Source organism: Ixodes scapularis, unplaced genomic scaffold (genome assembly GCF_016920785.2).
Source record: "Ixodes scapularis isolate PalLabHiFi unplaced genomic scaffold, ASM1692078v2 PGA_scaffold2__306_contigs__length_199485367, whole genome shotgun sequence".
Taxonomy (NCBI): Eukaryota; Metazoa; Arthropoda; class Arachnida; order Ixodida; family Ixodidae; genus Ixodes; species Ixodes scapularis.
In genome coordinates, this window is record NW_024609857.1 from 58,874,169 (window position 1) to 58,896,393 (window position 22,225).

The following is a 22,225-nucleotide window of genomic DNA, read 5'->3' on the forward strand; positions in this document are numbered from 1 at the left end:
AGCCCGTTGCCCTTTGGACTACAATGCATGTGATTTTCAAACTTGTACATAACCATTTCTTTTTCGTTTTTCCTTTATTTACCCTTCTCCCAAAAAGCCAGGTAGCGACTTGCCCCTGACTGAAGGCCCACATATATCCTGCCCCCCCCTCCCTTTCTATTCACCCCAAAATAAACAAACAAACAAACAAACATGCGCCCGTCAGAACGCTTTGGCATCGTGCCGATGTATTTGGTTTCAGTGCTTTCTATACCCCATATTACCGATACTAAAAAACGAAGCGTCAAGATGCTGACAATATTGGTCATGCGGGACGGTGCCTTGCAAAAAGGACAACGGCAGGATTAAAGGCCTACGCAAAAAGTGTACGCATGCGCTGACGCTTACTAGAAAAGGTTCATTGGCCTGCACTGGACAATTCTAAAGACAATCGTCAACAAATAAACCCAACATCTAATATAAGGATAAAAAGACGGAACTTAAAAAAAAGAATTCTGAAAACTCTGAAGAGGCACTTTATTATGTTCCAATTGAAAAATATCGCAGAGGTCCAAAACTTATCTTGTGATCAATGCCTGTCATGACCCTTCTGTCGTATCAAATTAACATACCTAGGCTTATCGTGCTTAATATCTGCACGTATTCGGTGATTTACGCACAACGTAGCAGCTGCTGCGTGTTCGGAATTATTCAGTAATAATTAATAAACGTAAAAAAACAATCTTGATTTCAAGCAAGCCGTGTTTGACTAACAATCCGAATTTTCACTAGAGAGAAATTAACAAAATATTAGGTCAATCAGTGTCTCACCTTATTCACGAAGCACCACTGCCACAGACTCTGGACATATTTGAGGCCAGGAGGCCAGTCACTTCGCAGCATGCTCCACAAATGGCATGGAACGCCTGCCTTGAAAGTCTACAAAGGAAGGGTAATTTTGCGGTAATGCATGTATAGGAAATATGTTTATTATAGTACAAGCAAGGTATCGGCAACTGAGCTAATATCTTTTACTTCCGTTTGTCCCCTCCATTTTTTGTTAGTGTGCAGCACTGTTCAATTATGCTGTATGTCTGTCACCTGAATAAAATATTGCATGCCGTAACATATTAAGTGTTTACAACATGAAACTGGCTAAAATAATTGGCGACTGGACGTTCCAATATAAAAGATCTCCCAAACACGTATTTTACGTGCACAACTGCAATACTAAATTTTGTAACGTAAACTCACCATGTGGCAAAAGTTAAAGAAGATAGTTATACTTTCTGCTGTAGCACGCCACACGTTAGGGTTACAGAAAACCATTGACCATCCCCACATTTTCCATAAAATGTGGATGGAAACACCTGCACTAATATTTAAGCACATTCAAATATATACCAATATGAAAAGCGTCTTTTTAAGGAAAAAATAAAAAAAAAAAACTCTACAAATCAATTATTCATTCCTGAAGTATACCTTTACCGACCGCGGCGGAAATTAGGGCACCCGTATCAAGAAGCAATTAGAGACTTAAGTACATATAATTTGGCACCAATTTTTTCGCTATTATTTTTTTGAACTTGCATTTTTTTTATTTGAGATTTGTAGTTCGTTGTTAATTTAGTCCAGATAAATTGTTTGATGTTGTGGAAAACGTTTTTCTAGCTATCACGCGGCGAATTTTGATAGCTGCGGGAGTGCAAAAGCGAGACGCATGGCCAAAAAAAAAAATACCGTGTATATAGGTGATGTTAATAGATTATTCCAAAAATCTCTGCACGCAACACTGCGCGCGTTGCATTGTGAGACCTGGTACGCCATGGAAACGAGGGGCATGGTTTCGGTTTCTACTGCCCGGCTCACAAATAGTGCATCTCAGCTCTGCATAAAAATTAAGTCGGCCCTCGCTTGCATTGCACCCATTCATCTTCATGAGAACCCCCTTTGAAACACAGACCTCCAACGGCCGTAAAGGCCTGCCTAGGTTTAGCAAGGAATAGGAAGATGGCGTGCCGCATTCATGCCTCCCTGACTGCCTGACTGCCACTCCAGAGTCAAGGTCTGTTCACACGATGCATCTTTTAGGCGCGCAACAGTTTCGCGACACCCAAGTTTCGCGAAATGTGCTCGTTCACACGTACCGCTTCACGTGCAACAACGATGACGTTTTGACTCGCGAAAATAGTTTCGGTGTTGACCATAAAGTGGCGCTTCAGTTGAAAGCCAACATCATCATTATCATCATTAGCCATTCAGCGTCGTGTTCTCCATTTCCCGCCACACTCTAATACCCCTGTTACACGGGCACACTTAACCGCGGTTAACCCAGCTTTAACTGCGGTTACGTGGCAGCACAGATGCCGCACTATACCCTCGGACAGCTATATCAAAAGAAGTGAAGAGAGCGCGTGCACTGCTTTGATGGGTGCTGAAGATGCTCAAGCGCACGTTCGCCCGTAGCTCCGACTGCATCGCCGCAGAATGTTGTCGGGAAGTTTTGTGCGCTAATTGTGGTTTAGCGTAACTGCAGTTAAGTGTGCTCGTGTAATACCCCTGTTACACGAGCACACTTAACTGCAGTTACGCTAAACCGCAATTAGCGCACAATACTTGCCGACAACATTCTGCGGCGATGCAGTCAGAGCTATGGGCGAACGTGCGCTTGAGCATCTTGAGCACCCACCAAAGCAGTGCACGCGCTCTCTTCACTTCTTTTGAAATAGCTTTCCGAGGGTATAGTGCGGCACCTGTGCTGCCACGTAACCGCAGTTAAAGCTGAGTTAACCGCGGTTAACTGTGCCCGTGTAACAGGGGTATAACAGGGGTATTAGAGTCAAAACGCAGGCGAGCTGGTGAACAATCATAATTAAGAAATAAAACCTTAAGACAAGGAAACAAAAAGGGATATACACCCCACCGTCTTAAAACCAGCACAGCATACGTCTGTCATTTACTTTCAATTACTTAGTTTACTCTTAAATTGTCATTTACTAGTTGTTGAATTGTCATTTACTGTCATTTACTTTATTTACTGTTGAATATGTATAATTTGGATGGAGGATGACAAAGAAGAAGACTGTTGTGGAAGTAAATGAGAGCTGTACGCTGTGCTGGTTTTGAGACGGTACTGTGTACGTCGACCCTTTTTGTTTCCTTGTCTCAAAATTTTATTTCTTAATTATGACTAAAAATAGACGCGAATTATCATCATCACCAATTACGTCTTCGTCCATCGCTGGATTTTGTTCCGATATGCTATTCACTTTTCCTTCAGTGGTGCTTGATGTGCTTGCGGAAGCGCCGGCAGTATCCATCGTTCGCGGTTTCGTTTTTTTTTTTTTTTTTTCGGATTTAGCTCGGCTACAACACCGGCAGTGAAGTGGTCTTCTCAAACAGCTCGCTCCCCCCTCAAAGGCGACGTGAGAGCGTTTCTGAGCGGCCATTGGCGGGGCCCTCAGAGTGATTGACAGGACTCGGCAAAGTTTCAGCAAAAGCTCGGTCCAGAAGCGAGGTGTGCGCGCAACTTTTTTTAAATGCGCGCGTCCTTTTCGGACTCGTTCAGAAGGCGCAACCATTTCGCGAAATTACGTTTCGCGACACTAGATGCGCGGGAAAAATGCATCGTGTGAACGGGCCTTCACATGTCCCTCCAGGCACACAGATCATTTAGGAAGCTAAGACATTGTGGAGCCAATGGAAGAGGATGACCGGCCCAGTATACCTCTTCTTCCACGTGCTATAACTTTCCTGTGTTTCCTTGCGTACAAACCTCAGCACGTCGGGAGCCCGAAAAAACGTGCCCCATCATTCCATCCGTGTCAATAGGCAACGTCTATACCGAGAGTGCGGCGGAAGTAACGTCCTCGTTGGAACAATCACAGATCTATCTTTCGCCTCATACCCACGAGCTGGAAGCGGGGCGAGTTAACCAAAATGGGGCTGTTTGTTGTTCCGACGAGCGAGTAGCTCCCACTCCAGTGTCATCTTATGGGTAAACGGGATATAGAGTATTATACATTTAAGGAAAATCGGATATTCGAACAAGCACTGCATTTGGTCGTGACTTCTTTCGTGACGTGAGGTGGGCCATTCAAAACCGAAAGCTAGAGGCCAACCATTGATCTCTATCATATATAGGCTGTATCGCAGAGCGAGGATTTTCTTATTGGTGTCGATTGACACCACCGGTAGCCATCACTTGACACTAAGGGGGATCGGTGGCCGAGTGGTCTAGCGCACACCAGCTCGGAGCACGTGGAGCGAAAGCTCGCGCTGCAGAACCCAGGGATCCTGGGTTCTATCTCCACCCCTGCCTAGGGTGCCTTCATGTGCGCTTTGCTTAGGGTGGAGACATCTGGCCATTTTGTCTCACGCTTTTATTTTTATTTTTTGTTCAGAAGCGCGTGAAAGAGCGTGTCCCTGCACGCGCTTGTGGCGCTGACTGTGCTATGGCGACATTTTGTTTTCGTCGATTTCTTTGTATATTACCCGTGAGCGCGTGCTGTCGGCATCGGGTACTACAAAGGGTGGCATCACCCTAAACAGAAGGACATTGAGGCACCCTACCCCTGCCCGTTTCGATCTGGATGAGCATCGTACCGGCGTGCGGTCGTGTATCACTACTGCGTGATGCACGTTAAAGACCCCAGGCTAGCGGCTGTACCGCACTGGCTAAATTTCTCATCTACAGCTGGGAGACTCGTCGCCCCTGTGAGGCAGACCAAGTTCTAGGCTGTATAAACACACACACAACCCAATTGTTTACTTGACACTAACCAATGCATGGAAATCTATAGGAAAAAACGAAATAAAGTGCCGTTCCCCCATATCGAAGTTGTTGTCGGCAATGAAACTTTTCGGCTGCTTTTTGTGAAGCCCGTAGAACATCTTGTGCACAAACATTAAATCTGATAGCTCTCACAGTTTTTATAAATAAATGTTTTGTGGTCAAGAGTGACTCCACTGGGCAAAAAACTGTAGTGCAGCTCAATGAGACAAGAGTTACCTGGAGTTATCGCGGAGTCGGTGGCGGTTTCGATTAGTTGTGTTTAGCAGAAGACAAGCTTTTAGGCTTTTCTACGCGGTATTCGCTCACTTCCGAAAAGCCGCTGCCAAGATGAAACTTCTTTGACATTCATCAAATTCTGGGCTTCTTCAAGAACGGTCTTAATCAAGGCAAGTTCCTTTGTTCACTCCACCACGAGAGCAAGCGAGGCGGGCAAAGTAGGTGGTGCTCCGGCACGTTTTGATTTTTTTTAATTGGCGTTCGAACGCTTGACAAATATCGATACGATTTCCAAACACCCGATATAACGATAGCAGCACATCCTAAAATACGTTCTCGCCTTCAAGCACCGCGTACAAGCATCGATGTCCCTACTTTTGTGTGTCTCTCCCATAGACTTCCGTATATTTCCTAGCATAAAGCAATGGCCGCCGGTGGCGCCACCGACGGGCTCCCGATCCGCGCGACCCAGGCCACTATAATAGAGATCAGTGCGGCCAACCAGTACCCAAAATGCTTCGCCTGGCATCTGGCCGCTAGGATCACTTCGATTGTGAGAGAGGTCTATTCGGGAGACACAAAGGTTTGGTAGACGTTCGATAGGCTTTACACAGAATCACCCTGCCATATAATGGCTTTCAGTGTAGTAAGACAATTCTGAAATAATTATTAGATTTGTAAAATGGGTATTTAAAACAATCCCCCATTTTTAAACGCCAGTTTTTCCTTTTGCACGCCTTGCTTTAAATCATTAATTTTCTAACCTGGTGTACAACGCTGTTAACGCACCTATTCTCTAATATTGTTTTCTTATAGAGGACTGGGTGGTACGAATTGTACAATAAAAAGGAGCCATAGAGGTACGTCCACTCAAAGTATTCGTGTCTTCAGCAGCTACTGTAACGTGAACGCAAAAAAGAATCAGCCCTTGTCAAGATATTCTATGGACCTCTAGTATTCATCTCGTCTGTGTTAATAAATGACTTGTGACGCATCACTAACCGATAAAACCGCACATCTAAAACGCACTTACAACTTTCGTGTAATTTAGCCTCGCAGACTCTACAGGACCAGTGAAAAATGTCTTTGGAGTCATAGATGAGATGTAAGATGGTACCAGAATCATTTGAGGATCAAATTTAAGCTTCTTAATTTTTATTGCCCGGCACTCAGAACCTTGCTTGGATATTTTGTAAACACGGTCATAAGCTGCAAGAAAGAAAAAGAGTTTTAATGCTGTGTCTATTTTATGACAATAATATTCGCATTGGCAAGCAGGAAAGGACAGAGTGATTTCTTTCACTTATTCTCTCGATGTAATAGAAATAAAACAAAAATTACCATTTTATCACACTCGCCATTCATGTACAGAGAATCCAGGTTGTTAATCTCTAAATGTCATTTTGCTAATAAAACGTGAGCTAAACGACAAAGACCTTTCTGTGTAAAAATACTTTGGAATGACGGTTCTGTATTTTGGTCCATATTTGCACCTACTCCTTTAAACGTCGACCAATTAGTAGCCTGTAGGTACAAAGCACTACAAAGTTAACCTTGGTTTTGTTTTCATATTTTTATTAAATACTACCTTTCTAAGTACTAGTTTGTTCGAATGCACATATTAAGCATTTGTTGGTAACACCTTGTTGTTAACATTTAAATTTCATCGCTACTCTGTATGTGTAAAATAGAAGAAAGTGCTTAAATGATATCGCGTTTTGTCGTGTAGTTTAATGTTCTCACCAAACTAATACGGAACACGCTAAATGTATCTTAGCTTGTGAACGAGCTATCAACCACAGTCAAATAATTGCGCTGTGATGTTAAAGAGTAGTAAAATGTCGTTAACAGGTTAATAATGGAGTAAAGGCTATGCTCCCAGCGCAAATTTTCTACCTTTGATTGGACTCGATTTCGTCGTACGTGCAGCCAAAGCCCGGCGTAAAGACCCAACACACACATTTGCGTTCGAGCCGGTGAGTTCAGTTGCGGCGGGCAGCTGCAGAATGTTGTGGAGAACGTTTGAGCAAAAAATGTATGTATAGTTGTTTGCGGCTCACCAATAGTAGGCGACATTCGCGGCATCATGGCGGCGCCCGGCGGCAGCGTCGACGTAGCCGGTCTTTTGGGATGGTTCCGCTGGTTTCCACCACTTCTGTCCAGCTTGAACCATCTAAGCATCGGAATAACCATCTCCCGTGGTCCTCCCCCCTCCTCAAAAAGCAAAAGGGGAGCCGGATGCACATCGCAGACGGGCGAGGGTGAGCACGTGACCTTCTTGATATTTTCTCGCCTTCTGATTGGTTCCCGCAACACCAGGCATAAGCGCAGCCGCTTTAGAAGTTGAGCACGGTTCTACTCTCTTGCAACGCGTTACGTCGGGCTGCACGACGGCGCCTGTTATGCCGCAAGAATCCGTTCCACGCAGCAAGGACTCCATTCTGCACTCGATCGCGTTCGAACCCACATGTGTGTATAGGTCTCAATGCAACGCGTGTGCTGGAGACGGAACTTCTTCAGCATTATTAGCTTAGGTTGTGGTAAATGCCGTCTTTACGCATTCAGAGATGATTGGCGGCGAAAGCGTGACTGTAGAACTAGACGAGAGTATGTTCGGGCGACGAAAGTACCATCGCGGGTATTTAAGGCCTGGCCAGTGGGTTTTCGGCAATGTGGCGCGTTGCAGCGGGTGCTGCTTTCTTGTTCCCGTGGAGACCCGTGACGCTAAAACCCTGCTAGGGCTAATAGCCGAGTGGGTCCGCTCTGGAACAAGAATAATCAATGCTTGTTGGGCTGGCTATCGCAGGCTTGCAGATGACGCTCGCTTCACGCACCTCACCGTTAACTAGCTGCACTTTGTCGACCCGAACACTGGTGCGCACACCAATACGATGGAGGGCACCTGGGCCCACGTTAAGAACTCTCTTCCATCTGGACGGCGCGAGAGCCACCATTTCACTGGTTCCCTTGCAAAGTTCATGTTTTGGAGGAGAGAGAAGGCGCTCGGACACACTGATAGATTCCAGTCGTTCGTCGCCGTAACCGCCAAAATCTACAGCCCCGACGCAGACAGGGACCTTCCCTATAGTGCGGAGGACGAGGATTCTGACGGCCCCGGTGACTGAGTGATCCGCTGCGCTGAGCCCGTCGCCCGCCTGCGTGCATAAAGACGACTTATGCGCCAACCGCTCGTCAAGTGCTCGTTACGTCAGTTATAGGTTCTGGTAGCAGTCTAAACGGCCCTTTTCAGGGCCCCGATATTTTGCAAACGGAGCTGTGTTTTGAAAGCGGCAGCCCGTGTCTCTGTAAAAAGTTCACAGGAAAGACCCAGCAAAGGTATACGTGGTCCCCAACTTGGATATCGCGTGTTATGATTCAAATAGAAATTGTTCCTGCTTATTTCGCGCCTTTGATCCGAATAAATGCCGCAGTTGCAGTCGTCCCGCGGTGCTGTTGCTCGCGCATTCGCCGTCGGCGTGCCTCAGCTTCGTCGTCTTTGCAAGCGGCGCACCGGCGAAGGCGACCTTTGATCCGAATAAATGCCGCATTTGCAGTCGTCCCGCGATTTTGTTGCTTGCTCGATCGCCGTCGGCGTGTCTCAGCTTTGTCGGCTTTGCTAGCGGCGCACCGGCGGAGGCGGTTGATCTGACACACCGCGTTCGGCTTTGGCTAGCAGACGGCATTCGTAAAATGGCGTCAGCTGTTGCTGGCTTCATTCGGCGTTCGTTGTCATGGTGGCGGCGAGGAAAGCAGACGAACTTTATGTTGCGGAAGAACGCTGCGGCGCAGCGATACCAGGTGCGTTCTAAGGCCCTTCCTGCATGCTTTTCAATGGGCGGAAGGCGAACAAAAAGAGTTCGAAATAAGGACTTAACGCAGAAGGCCGCATTTCTCCAGCGCCTCATAATTTGATGAGCCTTAAACGAAAAATGCGTTTTTCTGGCCATCCCGCGTCCTATTTTTTTTTATCCGTAACATGGGTCTAAAGTATCAAACTGCCGTTCTTTTTCTAAAGCCATCAGTGAACAGCAAGAACTCATCCGCTCGCGGCGGCGTGACCACGTGCTGTCGGGCGCAGCGCGAATAATATGGTGAAAGGAGGAAAGTCTTATCCGGGTCCGGGTCCGGCCATTTCCATCCGGCCCTGCCCCCCTCCCCCTCCGGCTTCTGGCGGCTGTTCGCAGTAGCAGATAGAGCTGACGGTTTTGTGGATATAGGATAGATGGCGTCACTAAAACTCCGTATAATAAAAGTTTTGTCGATGATACCAGGTGTTTCACGCATTTATATTTATGTTGGAAGGACAAGATTTATAGAAAAGTTACCTTTTATTGAGCAGGGACTCACACAACTTGCTATCTTTCTACAAGACCCCCCCTGACGCCATACCGCGTGTTTCTCATGGCCGCCGCTCGCGGCTGCAGGTCGGGGAATATTCTAATTTTTGCCTGGCTATTACGCGGCGGAATTTCAACATTTCAATGAGAGGTGGTGTGTTTTCCGTCATTTGTGACAAGGTGAACAATATCAAAAGTAGAAGATGCCAATTCTTTCAACGTTAAAATCGTTGCACAGCTCCTTTAATTGGTTTCGGTCTCAGCGGGCTCGCGCATGTTTTGATGTGTTATGTTTTTTTTTGCCTAATTTTATGATACAAATGTGCCCGTTGTAGCGCACAACCAATAAAACAGTGGTTCTTATGAGCCAGTTTGTAAAATACGAAGGGGGTTCGAGTAAAAGTTGCGGATTAGTTCGAAACACCTATACAGCATCCGGTCATGTTCGTCATTACTTTCAGCCAGGTTCGGCGGCAAAACGACCGAACTGACGCACAGAGGGGATTCCCATTGTTCACGGCCGTACCCGCTGACCCTAGTGTACAGAAAAATAAACGGATGGAGTGACAATTGCACCGATACATAGTGAAAAAGCAGGTCGACAGCGTGGATGAAAAATCTGCTGAATCACGAAGAACAAATAAAGTTTTTAAGTTTACTGATCAATGTATTATTCGACGGATATCAACTTTTTTGTCATTTTTAAAATTTGAAAGGTGTTGTAAAATAACGCAGGTAATCTTAAACAGAGATGATAGTGTTTCGGCCTGATTTCTTCAAAGAAATTTATACTTGAGTAATATAACCATGGTCCATCCTAGGCCATGTGGGAAATCAGCCCTGCATTGGCACTGATGAAGTGCTACAATGCTAGCCAAATCGAAAATAAACTATTTGTTATATGAACTTATGCTTACCGGGAACTGAAGGGGTCCGACGTGGGCAACCCACATGGGTTCCACGTCGCTTGTGCAAGTTGGGCCCGGGCCCAAGTCAGCCCGTTTTCGGCTGCCCATTGGGCTTCCCTCGTGGGACCAAAAGCGGGACTACTTGGGCAGCCCACCTCGGTTTCCCCCCGTGGGACCTAAAGAGGGCCTACTTGGGAAGCCCACATACGTTGCCCTCACGGAACCCACGAGAGGCCAACTTGGGCAGCCCAAATAGGAACCACCCCCCCCCCCCCTCCAGCGACCTACAGGGGGTGTACTTCAGCAGCCAAAGGAGGCTTCTATCGAGGGACCTTTAGCGTTATCAGATTACAAGTGGCGGGCCCATCAAGTGAAAGCTGGCATTTTTCTTCCATAAAAATTGCCAAATTAAATTAAAGGGTCCAAGATAAATGACCCCAAGCAAATGGCAATAACCATGTCATGAACATGCCCACACATAGCCTTATTTACTTGGACAGATGTGCGTTGCGCATCTCGGCGCCACCAGTCACTGAAAGTACGAAGGCGTATCATATTGATTTGATATACATTTCTTTTTTTTGCAATGATACTGAGCCTCCCTTTTCGGAGGCGCAGTGGCGGACGGCAGGTGTATCACTGTGAAGCGTGTTAAACACCTCCCCCCTTTCCCCCCGTTAACGCCGCTCCGTGGCGACAGTCTGCGGATGGATTCTTAAAAAAATATTAATCGACCTGGCATCCGCAGACTGTCGCCGCGAGGAAGGGCCTAAACGGGGGGCATAAACTGGGGGGGGGGGGGGGGGGGGGGGAGGGGGGGGGGGGCGGGGAAGTTGGGTGGGGGGGTGACACGCGTCAGAGTGGCACGCCCGCCGTCCTCCACTGTACCTCCGGAAAGGGCGACCCGTTGCTCGCGGCCGGACGACCACGCGTTTTTAGGTATGACGTAGTACCGTAATTTTCAGAAATCAGTCAATCACAGCGCGCGCGTCGTTGCTAACGCGTCTACCTTCTACATTTCACAGGTACGCACTTTACAAATACGCGTCCCGGTCACGCCATACAATGCACGAGGAAACTTCCGTCTGGTAGTATGACGTGTCAGAGAGACGGCCGAATCCGATTACAAGCCGGTCCATCACTGTGTCGTGTGCATTCATGCGAAGCCGGAATTGGCCGGCATCTGATGGGGTTCAGCCATCATATTGGCACGTCGTACTACCAGTCGGGCGTTTGGTGGTGCATGGGTATGGTGTAACCGGACCTCCGATGGTTATCCCTTGTCCAGTGGCGGGAAAAAAACCTTACAAGGACGCCATATCTCGCGGTCACCAATAAACTAGAAGCAGCTGCTTAGTCGTAGGTGTGAGGCATGAAGAGGCTGCCACATCGGTGGTGCAAGGCATACAGCTACAGGGGAAATATATCGAGAATATGGACGTATGTACCGATTTCTAGACTCTAAGTGACCGGTATGTACCGCAAAAAAAAAAAAAAAAAGTGTAAAATAAATTCGTATGGTGCGCCCCATAAATTGCTAACCGGCGAAAACAACTCTGTGCTCAAGCGATTTTCATGCAGACGGCTTGTTACAATTTTCGGGCTCCAAGCGCTGTCAAACTGCCTCTAACAATTTTCTGCTGGCAATAACATTTCTTTCGGCAGCCCCTCCTTCGGATACCGTCATAGTGCGTTTCGTCCCAAAGACGGCTTGTCGAATAACTTGCGAGCATGTCAAATATGTGGACGCTGGAATGTCTTCTTGACTTCTATTTTTGTATATCTTGCTTCAAGAGGTTGAGGATATTATTTGCACAGCTAAGTATAAGTATACCGTCTTCAATATTCCTCTCCAGGACTAACATTCATAAAACATTTCGTCGCAAACACTTTTTTATTCAATTGCATTTTAAGTGCAGCTTTTGAACCTTACGAAGTGAAGTTTTAGCGACTATTGAAAGATTAGGCTAGCCAGAATCCTTGGTTATAAGCGACGTTTCACCATGAATGTCTATCAGGTTTCCCGCATTATTTTCGTTTTATTCAAGATACTCTCCTCGGGCGAACGTAGCTAATGAGGCCCGCTGTTAACTTCAGCTGCTTTACCTATTTAGTTTGTTTTATAAAAATGTTTGTTTTCTGGATTTTTAGGCTTTCTGAGCATCATGCTTTCCACTATAACTACCTACTAGCTCACCCGTCTTATCTTCTTTTTTTTTTTTTAACATCGCCGTACGGTGAGGTTTTGCTTGGGAAACTGATACCCCTATTGCTACGGCTTCGGAAAGTCAGTCAATATAGCAAACTTAACGGCAATCTAAGAAACTGAAAAATATTTCAAATGTATTACAGGGCCTCAGCATTATTTTCTGATTCGGAAACCATGTGGTCGATAAACTAAAAAGGATCATACGAAAATTAAAAATTTGTTTTAATAGTTCGACGAATTTTTATGTGGAAAAAGTGTCCATTGACAAAATGTCTTAATTGACGAATTGCCTGTAACTAATTGACCTGCAACAAATTGTCTTTGGACGAATACCCAGGATCACTTTAGACGGAACGGCTTGCCGTTCTGTTCTGCGGTGAATGTTTCTGTTGTCTCGAGGCCGCCCTACGCCTTCCATAAGCGGCCAAACACTCTTGAAAAAATCTGACCATGTTTTAGTAGCACGAGAAGTTTGCGCTAGTGGAGACCAATCAAGTGGTGTTTGAAGCTTGAAACTCTATTCAGAGACCTTTTTACACCATAGAAAAAGCTCAGAGAAACTCCACCGGCGGCGGATAGGCTGCTCCTTGAATTTGTCTTTTTGAATAAAGGTTGCTTCTTGAATTTAGATGAACATTTAGTCGGTGACTTGTTTACGAGGCGCGTCTACGGAGCCTGAGCTCCACTGACTGGAAGGCTTGTGTGGATGACTTGGACAGCGTAACTTGTGTATGTCATTTAGAGGGTCACCATGTCTTTCCGCAGTATATTCCCCGCCGGTGCAGCATAACTGCTATCTGGCACAACGCTATACGGAGAACAAGGATCAGCGTGCGCTCGTGTAATCACTACTGCGTGGTGCCCGGTGAAGCCACCACGCTATACTCCATTTCATCTAAGAATGGACTGCAGCCGACGCTAGAAGCCATCCCAGTCAATCCGGCGCCGCGAGAGCGTCATGGTACACCCCGCTCGGCGCGTCGCCGCGCCGAACCGGGACGTCACGTGACACACCGTCAACTCAGGACCGATTGCGCTGGTTCGTAGCGTCCGCTACGGTCGATCTTAAGTTGAAAGAGAGTACAGCTGTCGTACAGCGCCGGCCAAGTTGCTAATTCCGGGTTATAGATATATCGCCCCTTCAATGGCTGACAAGCCCATAATGCTGTCTCAATACCTACAAACACCACTAAGATTGGGGTTAACCGCGTACGGTTTATCATCTTCATTTTTTTGCCTTAATCTGTCTTGGATAATGACGAACTCCAAGTGGGGGATCTCGTATCTGGTTGACCAACGATGCCTCAACTCCTAACACTCAGGACCGTCGTAGTTTTGCGGCTCTCAATGAGTTAGCGCACAAGAGAAACCTATTCCTTATAAGTTATATGTACATGACCAACAAGGTGACCTATAGCACATATTTTCAGCACGCGTGAAGGCGACGTCATCGCGGTTTAGAAACGCGCGATGGGCGTCATCTTTCATGGCCGTGGTGGGGCCTTTTCCTCTAACAAATAGACGAATCGATCAAACAATTGCCGATTGCAAAATATACACGTACTCTGTCGATCTTCATGTGCGATAACTTTGTTTCATGATAACTTGGTGACCTGTGGAAGCTACGGCCCCGCGACTCAATAACAGTGCCGGAGTGAGGCACGTGAAAACACGTCACGGGAGCGTTTGTGTCACTGCGCCAAATGCGAGGCCTGGAGGAAAACGTTTTCGTCTGCTTCGAAACCAACCAACTTCGGATGAACGTCCACCGCCGCAGCATTGCCGTCCGCTAGAGTAGCGAGCTCCACGAGGACAGTTCATGACACAGCCATACCCTCAATTTACCCGCAAATCTGAGGCAGGTGCTAATGCCAGGACGATGTTTTGAGCGGAAGTGATCGATTACAGGGCTGAGATCGTTCAAACATCGTTGAAACATCGTTCAAAACCCGCGTTGTTACCGGTAAAGGCTTGATCGGAATTAAGTATCGTTGAAAACTGACATGCCTTCGTCTTTCTTTCATGTCATGTAGCGTAGTGTCGATAGAGATGCAATCGCGCGATATCAATTGCCGTTAAAATGAAAAGATGCACAGAACAACTTTTTGTCGCGGACGGCGCTGTTGCTGCGGCGGAAACGAGGCCCCCGTGGCCTCTACCATGGAGTGCTGTCACGTACTTTGCTCCAACGCCCTTATTGGCTCGCGGGGGCCGCAACCTCCACAGCTCGCCAAGTTATCGAAAAACGGCCCCCGAAGTACTGATCACAGACCGAGGATCATCGTTCATGGCACAACTGACCCAAGAAATCCTCCGACTCAGTCATACCAGCCATCGTCGTACAACTGCGTACACCCGCAGACCAACGGGCTGACGGAGCGACTCAACAAGACAATCGCCGATATGATCTCTATGTACGTCGACGTAGAGCACAAGACGTGGGACGAGGTGCTGCCCTACGTCACGTTCGCCTACAATACGGCGGTTCAAGAGACCACTGGATTCACCCCTTTCCAGCTGGTACATGGTCGGAAGGTAACGACCATGCTGGACGCCATGCTGCCCCATGAGCCATCTGACAACGAGAGCGACGACGCCCAGGCGGTTGCTCAACGCGCCGAAGAAGTTCGCCAGCTCGCCCGACTCCTGATTCAAGACCAGCAACGCGTCGACGCCGGCCGCTACAACCTTCGTCGCAGGGACGTCCACTTCCAGCCCGGAGATAGGGTGTGGGTATGGACGCCCATCCGTCGCCGCGGCCTCAGTGAGAAATTGCTGAAGCGCTACTTTGGGCCCTACAAGATCATCCGACGCCTCGGCGATCTGAATTACGAAGTTCTACCCGACGGAACGCGCCCATCTGCAAGACGTCAGCCGCGACCCGAGGTGGTGCATGTCGTCCGGCTGAAGCCGTATTACGAACGATAGGACTTTCCACTCTCGTCGACGAGTGAACTGTGGACTGTGAACTCCGGCTAGCAATTCTGCTGTCCTTTTGTTTTTTTGTTTTCCGTTTTTGTGCTGCATCGGGACGATGCACTTTTAAAGGGGGGGATAATGCCGCGCGCAGGGCTGAGAAAGCAACGCTCGGTCACGGACCCCCAGAAAGTTCTCGTCTATTCATGTACCGCACGTAACTTCTATCATTCATTTCTGCTTTTGTTTTCTAGAAAGTGCGTGTTCATTCTCGCCCCGATCACGCGACGCTCGAGCCGCTTTCGCCGAATCTTCGAGATAGTGACACACTCTAGATAAGAGGCCGCCCGCAACCTTGTCGAGTCAGTTTCGCTTCAGCGTTCGACTCTGCTGCCACGCCGACTTCGACGCCCGCGACGCTCTATTATTATCTTTTGTACTCTTTTATGTTTGGCACAAGTTCGCCACATTAAACGTTTATTTCTTCCTGTTTATTTGTTATTTTTGGTCACCACCCGTGACAGTATAAATGAGGTCAGTGCAGAACACAGTCGTCTATGCCGCGGCAAACACGGATTGTAACAATACGTATGCAGGAAACGACGAACTCTAAACAGCTTAACAGTGAAAACGTCGCTGAGCGCGTGAACAGTCTAATTCTTATGGTATCTTGGTATCTTTCTTTCAGTTGTTTGGAGCTAAAAAAAGGTGTCCAACGTTGGTGCACCATGGATCAGTGACGCACAGGCAGAGAGAGCATAGTTTTACATAAAAAATCTGAATTCAATCATTTTAGTTTTTTCGGCAACATATAATTAATTACTTGCAATTGAACACAGAAAAATAGTACTTGAATTACAGCGAATGTTACCGCAGAAAAAGTAATTGAAACAAAAAAAAAAAAAGATTACAACAAATTATAATGAATTACAAGAAATCAGGTACTTGTAACTCTTTACGTACATGTCTGGTTTATACCGACGTTCGTATTCTTCGTGTCGACTGCAATTATCGTAACTGGCTCTCGGTCCTTCGACAACCAAGGTGTGTAATCAAGTCTGAAGAGGCGATTGTACACATCAATCCATCCCTGAAAAAAAAGTGCGGGACTGTAATATTCTTCCAAATAAGTGTATTAAGACGGTCCTTCAATTGTCTGGAATATTCTCGCCACGCTATGGGAGTCTTGCTAGAGACAAATAGAAGCACCAGAGGCGCGCCGCTGAAATTAGGAGGCAACCAACGAGATCGCTCTGAAAACCTAATAGAGGGACGTTGGTTCGGAGAATTTACTATACTTCGTTTCAGCTTAGGTCCGAGCGCGGCCGATGTTATGAGCCGAAGGGCCAATCAAACAGCGAAAGGGGCACACCATCATGGCGTGCTCTCTGCAGTTGATAGGACCAGCCGGTATTTGCCGTCTCTCTGTGCATGCTCCTCCACCGGCTAGTCCTATCAAGCGCAAAAAGCACACCAGATGTTGCGCTTTTTACGCTGTTTGATCATAGTTAACATCGGCCGCGCTCGGACGTAGGGTGAAACGTAGTATATTCAGAAAGTCACTGCATGCGCCTATTCTTCAAAAAAAAAGCTTCGCAGACTTGTCGAAAAAATGGGTGATTGGTTACGCCATCGCTACTTGGGACGGGGGGTTCATGTCGTTTTGGGTTAACTGAACCAGGAGGTGAGCAGTGCTGCATCTATTTAAGGTATATGCTGTATTATTTTTTTTTTACTTTCAATGTCTTTTCATTTTTTGTAATCCTATTTGCAGCAGCACCACTCCTAGTGCCAAAATTTACTAGGTGGAAGCAGCCGTCATTTTCTGACCAAGAATTGTTTTATCAATAAACGGTAAAGTAAGTTATTCCTAGAGTATACTTACAGCCAAATATGAATATTATCTAAAAACTAGTGAGTGTGATCTAATTGTTTACTCCTGAAACCAAACCTAATATTTGTCTTGAAAGCCTTCGTGAACAAATTAATTAAGCTCATTTCTAAAATTTCAAACCTTAAAAAAAAAAAAAAAGATGTATTACTTCAATTGACAGCACGCACTCACGACGACCTCACACCACTAGGCCATTTTGAACGGTCATAAGAACGTGCAGATATACATGTTGGTTACTAGGTCAACATAATTTCTGTGTTTTAAGCTTATTTAAGTTTTTAGCCGCAAATGGCATAATAATTAAATAATTAAACTAAGATGTAATATGCGGGCCTCGCTAATTGTCTCTGGTCTAAACACATGCTAAGGGCATGTAACGATGGTCCCGTGTTTCGTCAGTGACACTCTCTCGTTGGCATATCGCTGGTATATATAAATTACTATATCCTTCTCGACGCCAAGAGAGAGGGAGAAAAACAACTTCATTGGAACACCAAAATAGGAAGTCGCAGGATAAGCGTTCACCTACAGCGGCTTCCTAAAACAATTTGTCTTTCTAAAAAAGAGGGACCGGCCGTAGCCGCAGTCGCCGACGCCGTCTTGTCTTCCTTCGGCTTGCGATTCTTCGAGAGACTTCGATTGTTGGAAGCACTTCGGCCTCTGCCCTCCACGGGAGGGAAAGAGACCGAGTGGCTGCGTGCTCGGGAACCTCAATCGCAGTTCGCCATAAATGTCTCGCGAGCGTGACCTGCGGGACCGCCGTCGTTGCTTCTCAGGTTTAGTAAGGAACGTTGTTGGGCTAGTTGGTTCATCTTAGTAAAACATATAAAATAGCGCAACAGAAACAAGGACAAGAAGTAAACAGGACAGGCGCCGGTCCGCGGCCCTCACGGCGGCGAACATACCGATGTGAACATTCTTTGGAAGCCGTGATGTGCCTGCCCCCGCAGATAGCGAACAGGGGCTGGCACTCGCAGTGCGAGCCATCTTCGTTTTGCGACGGGTGGTGGGTTCCGCAGCGATGTCACCTGCTCTGGGGTATCATGGGACACACGTCGGCATGATGACCCGTTCGTCTATATTGACGCACTCCTCGATTCTGTCTCTGTACGGGAAACAGGAGAGAGTGAACTCGCAGAAGTAGAAGCATGTTGGGATCCTCTTGCTTTGTAGGGTGTTGGGACCGAGTGGTGTCCGTGGATGTGGAGGTGCGACTCGAGCCAGGCACCGGGATAGAACTCAGCGGGAACAACGATGAGCCGCGGTCTCTCTCGAAAAGTACACTGTTTAGTTACATGATATACAGTTGGTTCAAGAACAGAGAAGACTTTGCTTGTCGAAGTCCGCTAATTTTAAACACTTCGTTCTCCCTAGGTCCTTAGGTAGGGATCCCCACATCGGCGGATGGTCGGCCAATCACAGAAAGCTGTCCCGTTCAAACACCGGCCCACATTCCATTATTACGCACACTCAGCCGCCGTAAACACTTCACTGCCCGTCTATACGGCGCCGAGAGTCTTACCAAAACACCGGCTGGTCGGAATTCACGCAGCTGGTCAAAACATTGTCCGGGGCCGAGACGTGACGTGCCGACTTTCGACCCTTCGTGTCTACGCGTTGAATGAAGGCGTCCGGATGATCTCATGGCCCCGGATTGTGCCTTGGTGTTTCGGTCGTGAAACGTTTGCCGTTGTTCACGTCGCTCGAATGTTATATTACGGCGCCCGTCTGGTGCGTTCGCTGGGCAGGCGTGCTTCCGAAGCTACGATGGCGCCAAGCTCGCTGAGTCAGACGACCTTAACCCGCGAAAGGAGCTCGACGAAAACAAACGGCCAGGTGCAGACATTGCAGAAAATGGTCCGGGGGGGCGGGGGGGGGGGGGGGGGGGGGGGGAGGGGGGGTGCATTTATAACGGCGTTTAACCCCGCCACGGGCCATACGCAACAAGTGTAACCAGTAGCGCTCTTGACCTGCCTATGCGTCGAGCTGCGAGTACCTGCCATTGCAGGTACTCGCAGCTGAGCAGGATGTCTTCCGCATCCTCGGTTACATCGAACGAGAGGGCCTTTTGTACGACTATTCGCGTCGAGTCGCTTGGAGTGGCTATGGGAGCAGTGACATCGTGCGTCTTACCACTGATAACCAGAAACCGAATTTGCAGATAGGCTTACTGCCTGTCCTCATCCGGTGTGCTGACCCAGCTGACCGTAATCATGTTACTGCGCGGGTTGATGCGAAACTTGTCGAGGGAGCCGACTTCGCGCGGCGACAGGCTGAGCTTCGAGGCGACTGCTGACAAGACGTCGGCTGCTGAAACTTGTGCAAAGTCGAGTCCCGGGGGTCAGAATGTGAGCAAAGTCGAGTGCCCGGAGTCAGAACGGGAAAAACAACATCTCTTTCACGGTTAGCGTCGCCGACGCCGTCGCTGGCGCTATTTGTGGAAGAGATGTTGTTTTTGACTTCGACAATGAAAAAAAAAGAAAGGGAGGGGGGGGGGGGGGGAGGGGGATGAACCAGGTGGCACGTGTATGACCGGTGCCCTATGTGATGTGGCAGAAAGGTTGGAGCATGGATAAATTGCTGCCTTACGTGTTTACTTTTTTATGTTTTCGGTAATAAAACCTCTAGTTGCGAGGCAGCGCTGTCCCGTCCTGTTTATTCCTTCCTTCTGGTATTTGTCGTTCTGCGTTGTTTTACCTACATTATGCTTAGCCTGCACCAACCAGCCCAGCTTTCAACTTCGCTACAGAAAAAAAGGAGCTCAAATAATCGACGAAAAGTTCAGAAAGGGGTCAAACAGCAGGAGCTCGACGCGGTGCGTCCCCTTCGATCGGCCGCTTGTGGCGCCCCCTCTCGACGCCAAGCCCAGCCACCAAAAGCAGAGACAGAATTTCTATTGTGTCTGTTCAAATTTCTCTTATCTGCACGTCTTACTTGAGTGACATCGTGCTGATGAAGTGCTTGACGAGATTACGCACTTCAATATTGATAGTGTGATGACAGTCCTGCATTTTTTCAGCATGCTTTGCTGAGCAGTAGCTCTGGAGTATTTCCTTACCATTTCCGAAAGCCTTCCTTGTCACTCTATTAGCAACCATGTTTCTAAAATCATGCAAGCACTTTTTTCGGGCACGCCTGTGACGTCAAATTTACATGCTGCACTTCATTGAGTGAATTCGCTTGGAACAAGCGATGAATTTCTTCCGGCGGCGTTCAGTTTGCGCATGACGTCAGAGCACTAGCTTTTGCGCCACAAAACGTGAAATTGCGTCCCAGTTAAGTTCATCGGTTCTTCACTCACGTTCGCTTTAAGAAGTCTAGCGTTCAATCTCTACTTAATTTTCTTGCTGAATCTAGATATCCAAATATGGCATTATAAAACATTTATTGTAAGCGGGGCTCGTGTATTAGGCAAGAGGGACTAAACAAGACATGAAATAATTATAATCATATCGAAATATAAAAAAAAAATTTTGAAAACGATAGTCCGCATAAAACACGATGAGAAACCACTAAACCTGCGATGCACCCAACCATCTATTATTTATAAAATCATCCCCCATCTCAACAAACGCTTTTTTAAAGGCTTTGATATTAGGTCATCACTTGCACTGACCATCATATTCGTCCCGCCGCCTACAATGTGACTTAAAAAATATTAATACGACTAATAGCTCTATGACATGGGCATCTCAAATGGTACTCAGAATTTGGTAAAATTTTATTCCGTCAAGCAGTGAATCAGCTAGCGGTCCCGACTCTTCACATGTAATACGGCATGTGGCTGTTTGCGAATTCTAAATGCAATTTGAAATGCCCTTGTGAGAGAGGTTTCAAAGATTGTGCCAATATTATGATGATTTTAAAAATTATCCTATGTGTACTACTCACTTTAATAACACTGGATGATTTCGTCTTAGAATTCCAGACACGTGCCGAGTACTGAAATACTTTTATGTTAGAATATATGGGTTGCGAAAGCCCTCTTCTAAAGTAGCCCCCAGGGCAGTAAACTCCATCTGGAATCTGTAAATCATGAAATAAAAGAAAGCTATCTAAGCATGTAAAAAACTACACTAATATTGGCATTAACAAAGAATCCTTCATTGTATATGTAAGTAGTTTATAATTTTTTAAATGTGTTTCATATATTGTCAACTCAATACACAAAGTGCTACGCGCACGTTGTTACTTGTGACCACCTATCATTGTAAAATGCCGGAACAAATTATCTGAACCCAGAACAGAAAACAAATATGAAACAAACTCAGGTAAGCTATGACCGCATATACAAAGCAGCAATATGAGATTGAAATACATAGAAATGTACCGTACTGTTTCCAGATATTTAGTAAACCATTGCACGATGTTGAGTTTTCAGTTTTCTGACTTAAATTTCCTTAGGGAGGCAGGAAATATTTAATATATTACGGTATACGAAACTAACGAACGTGATACTGGGGGTAAAACTTTAAAAACAATGTGTACATTTTCTTCAGCTCTTCGACGGGTTGAGACGATGCTCAGTGTATCATGGCATGATGCGAATCGTGAAGTACACCCGGTAACACTCCGTACGTCGGCGAATATTCTGGTTTGCGTTTATGGTCCTTTGGTGCGGCTGTCGAAATCGCCAAATGTTTCAAATATTCACTGCAAAGCACGTGCTATAACATAGAGTTCGTATAATAATCTAGAGGAAAAAACTCTTGCATTGCGGCCACTTCGGAACGGCTGGGCAGTGACGCGGACAACGATGGTCCCGATAGGTCAAGATCACTAGCTGCGCTTTAATATACGAGAAAGAAGCAGGAAGACATCACTTATATCGTTTCAACTTACTGTTTTTCTAGCTTTATTTTGTACTTAGTGAAATACACTGGCGTCGCGCACTCTATAGAAAGAAAATAAGTTGACAAGCACTCGACAACTTTAACTCGTCGCGGCAAAAACGAACACGCCTAGCTCAAC

General features: G+C 46.7%; 1 protein-coding gene across 1 annotated transcript in view; it reads right to left on the minus strand.

Annotated features, from left to right (window-relative positions):
* LOC120838176 overlaps positions 1-22,225 on the minus strand; it is an 88,786-nt gene that overhangs the window by 40,640 nt on the left and 25,921 nt on the right. Inside the window, exons 6-9 of the mRNA XM_040207965.1 lie at positions 21,146-21,280; positions 16,339-16,450; positions 6,024-6,199; positions 811-918 (exon numbers count right to left, since the gene is read on the minus strand). Of these exons, the coding sequence (XP_040063899.1) occupies positions 811-918; positions 6,024-6,199; positions 16,339-16,450; positions 21,146-21,280 (531 nt within the window). The remainder of the gene's footprint in view (positions 1-810; positions 919-6,023; positions 6,200-16,338; positions 16,451-21,145; positions 21,281-22,225) is intronic.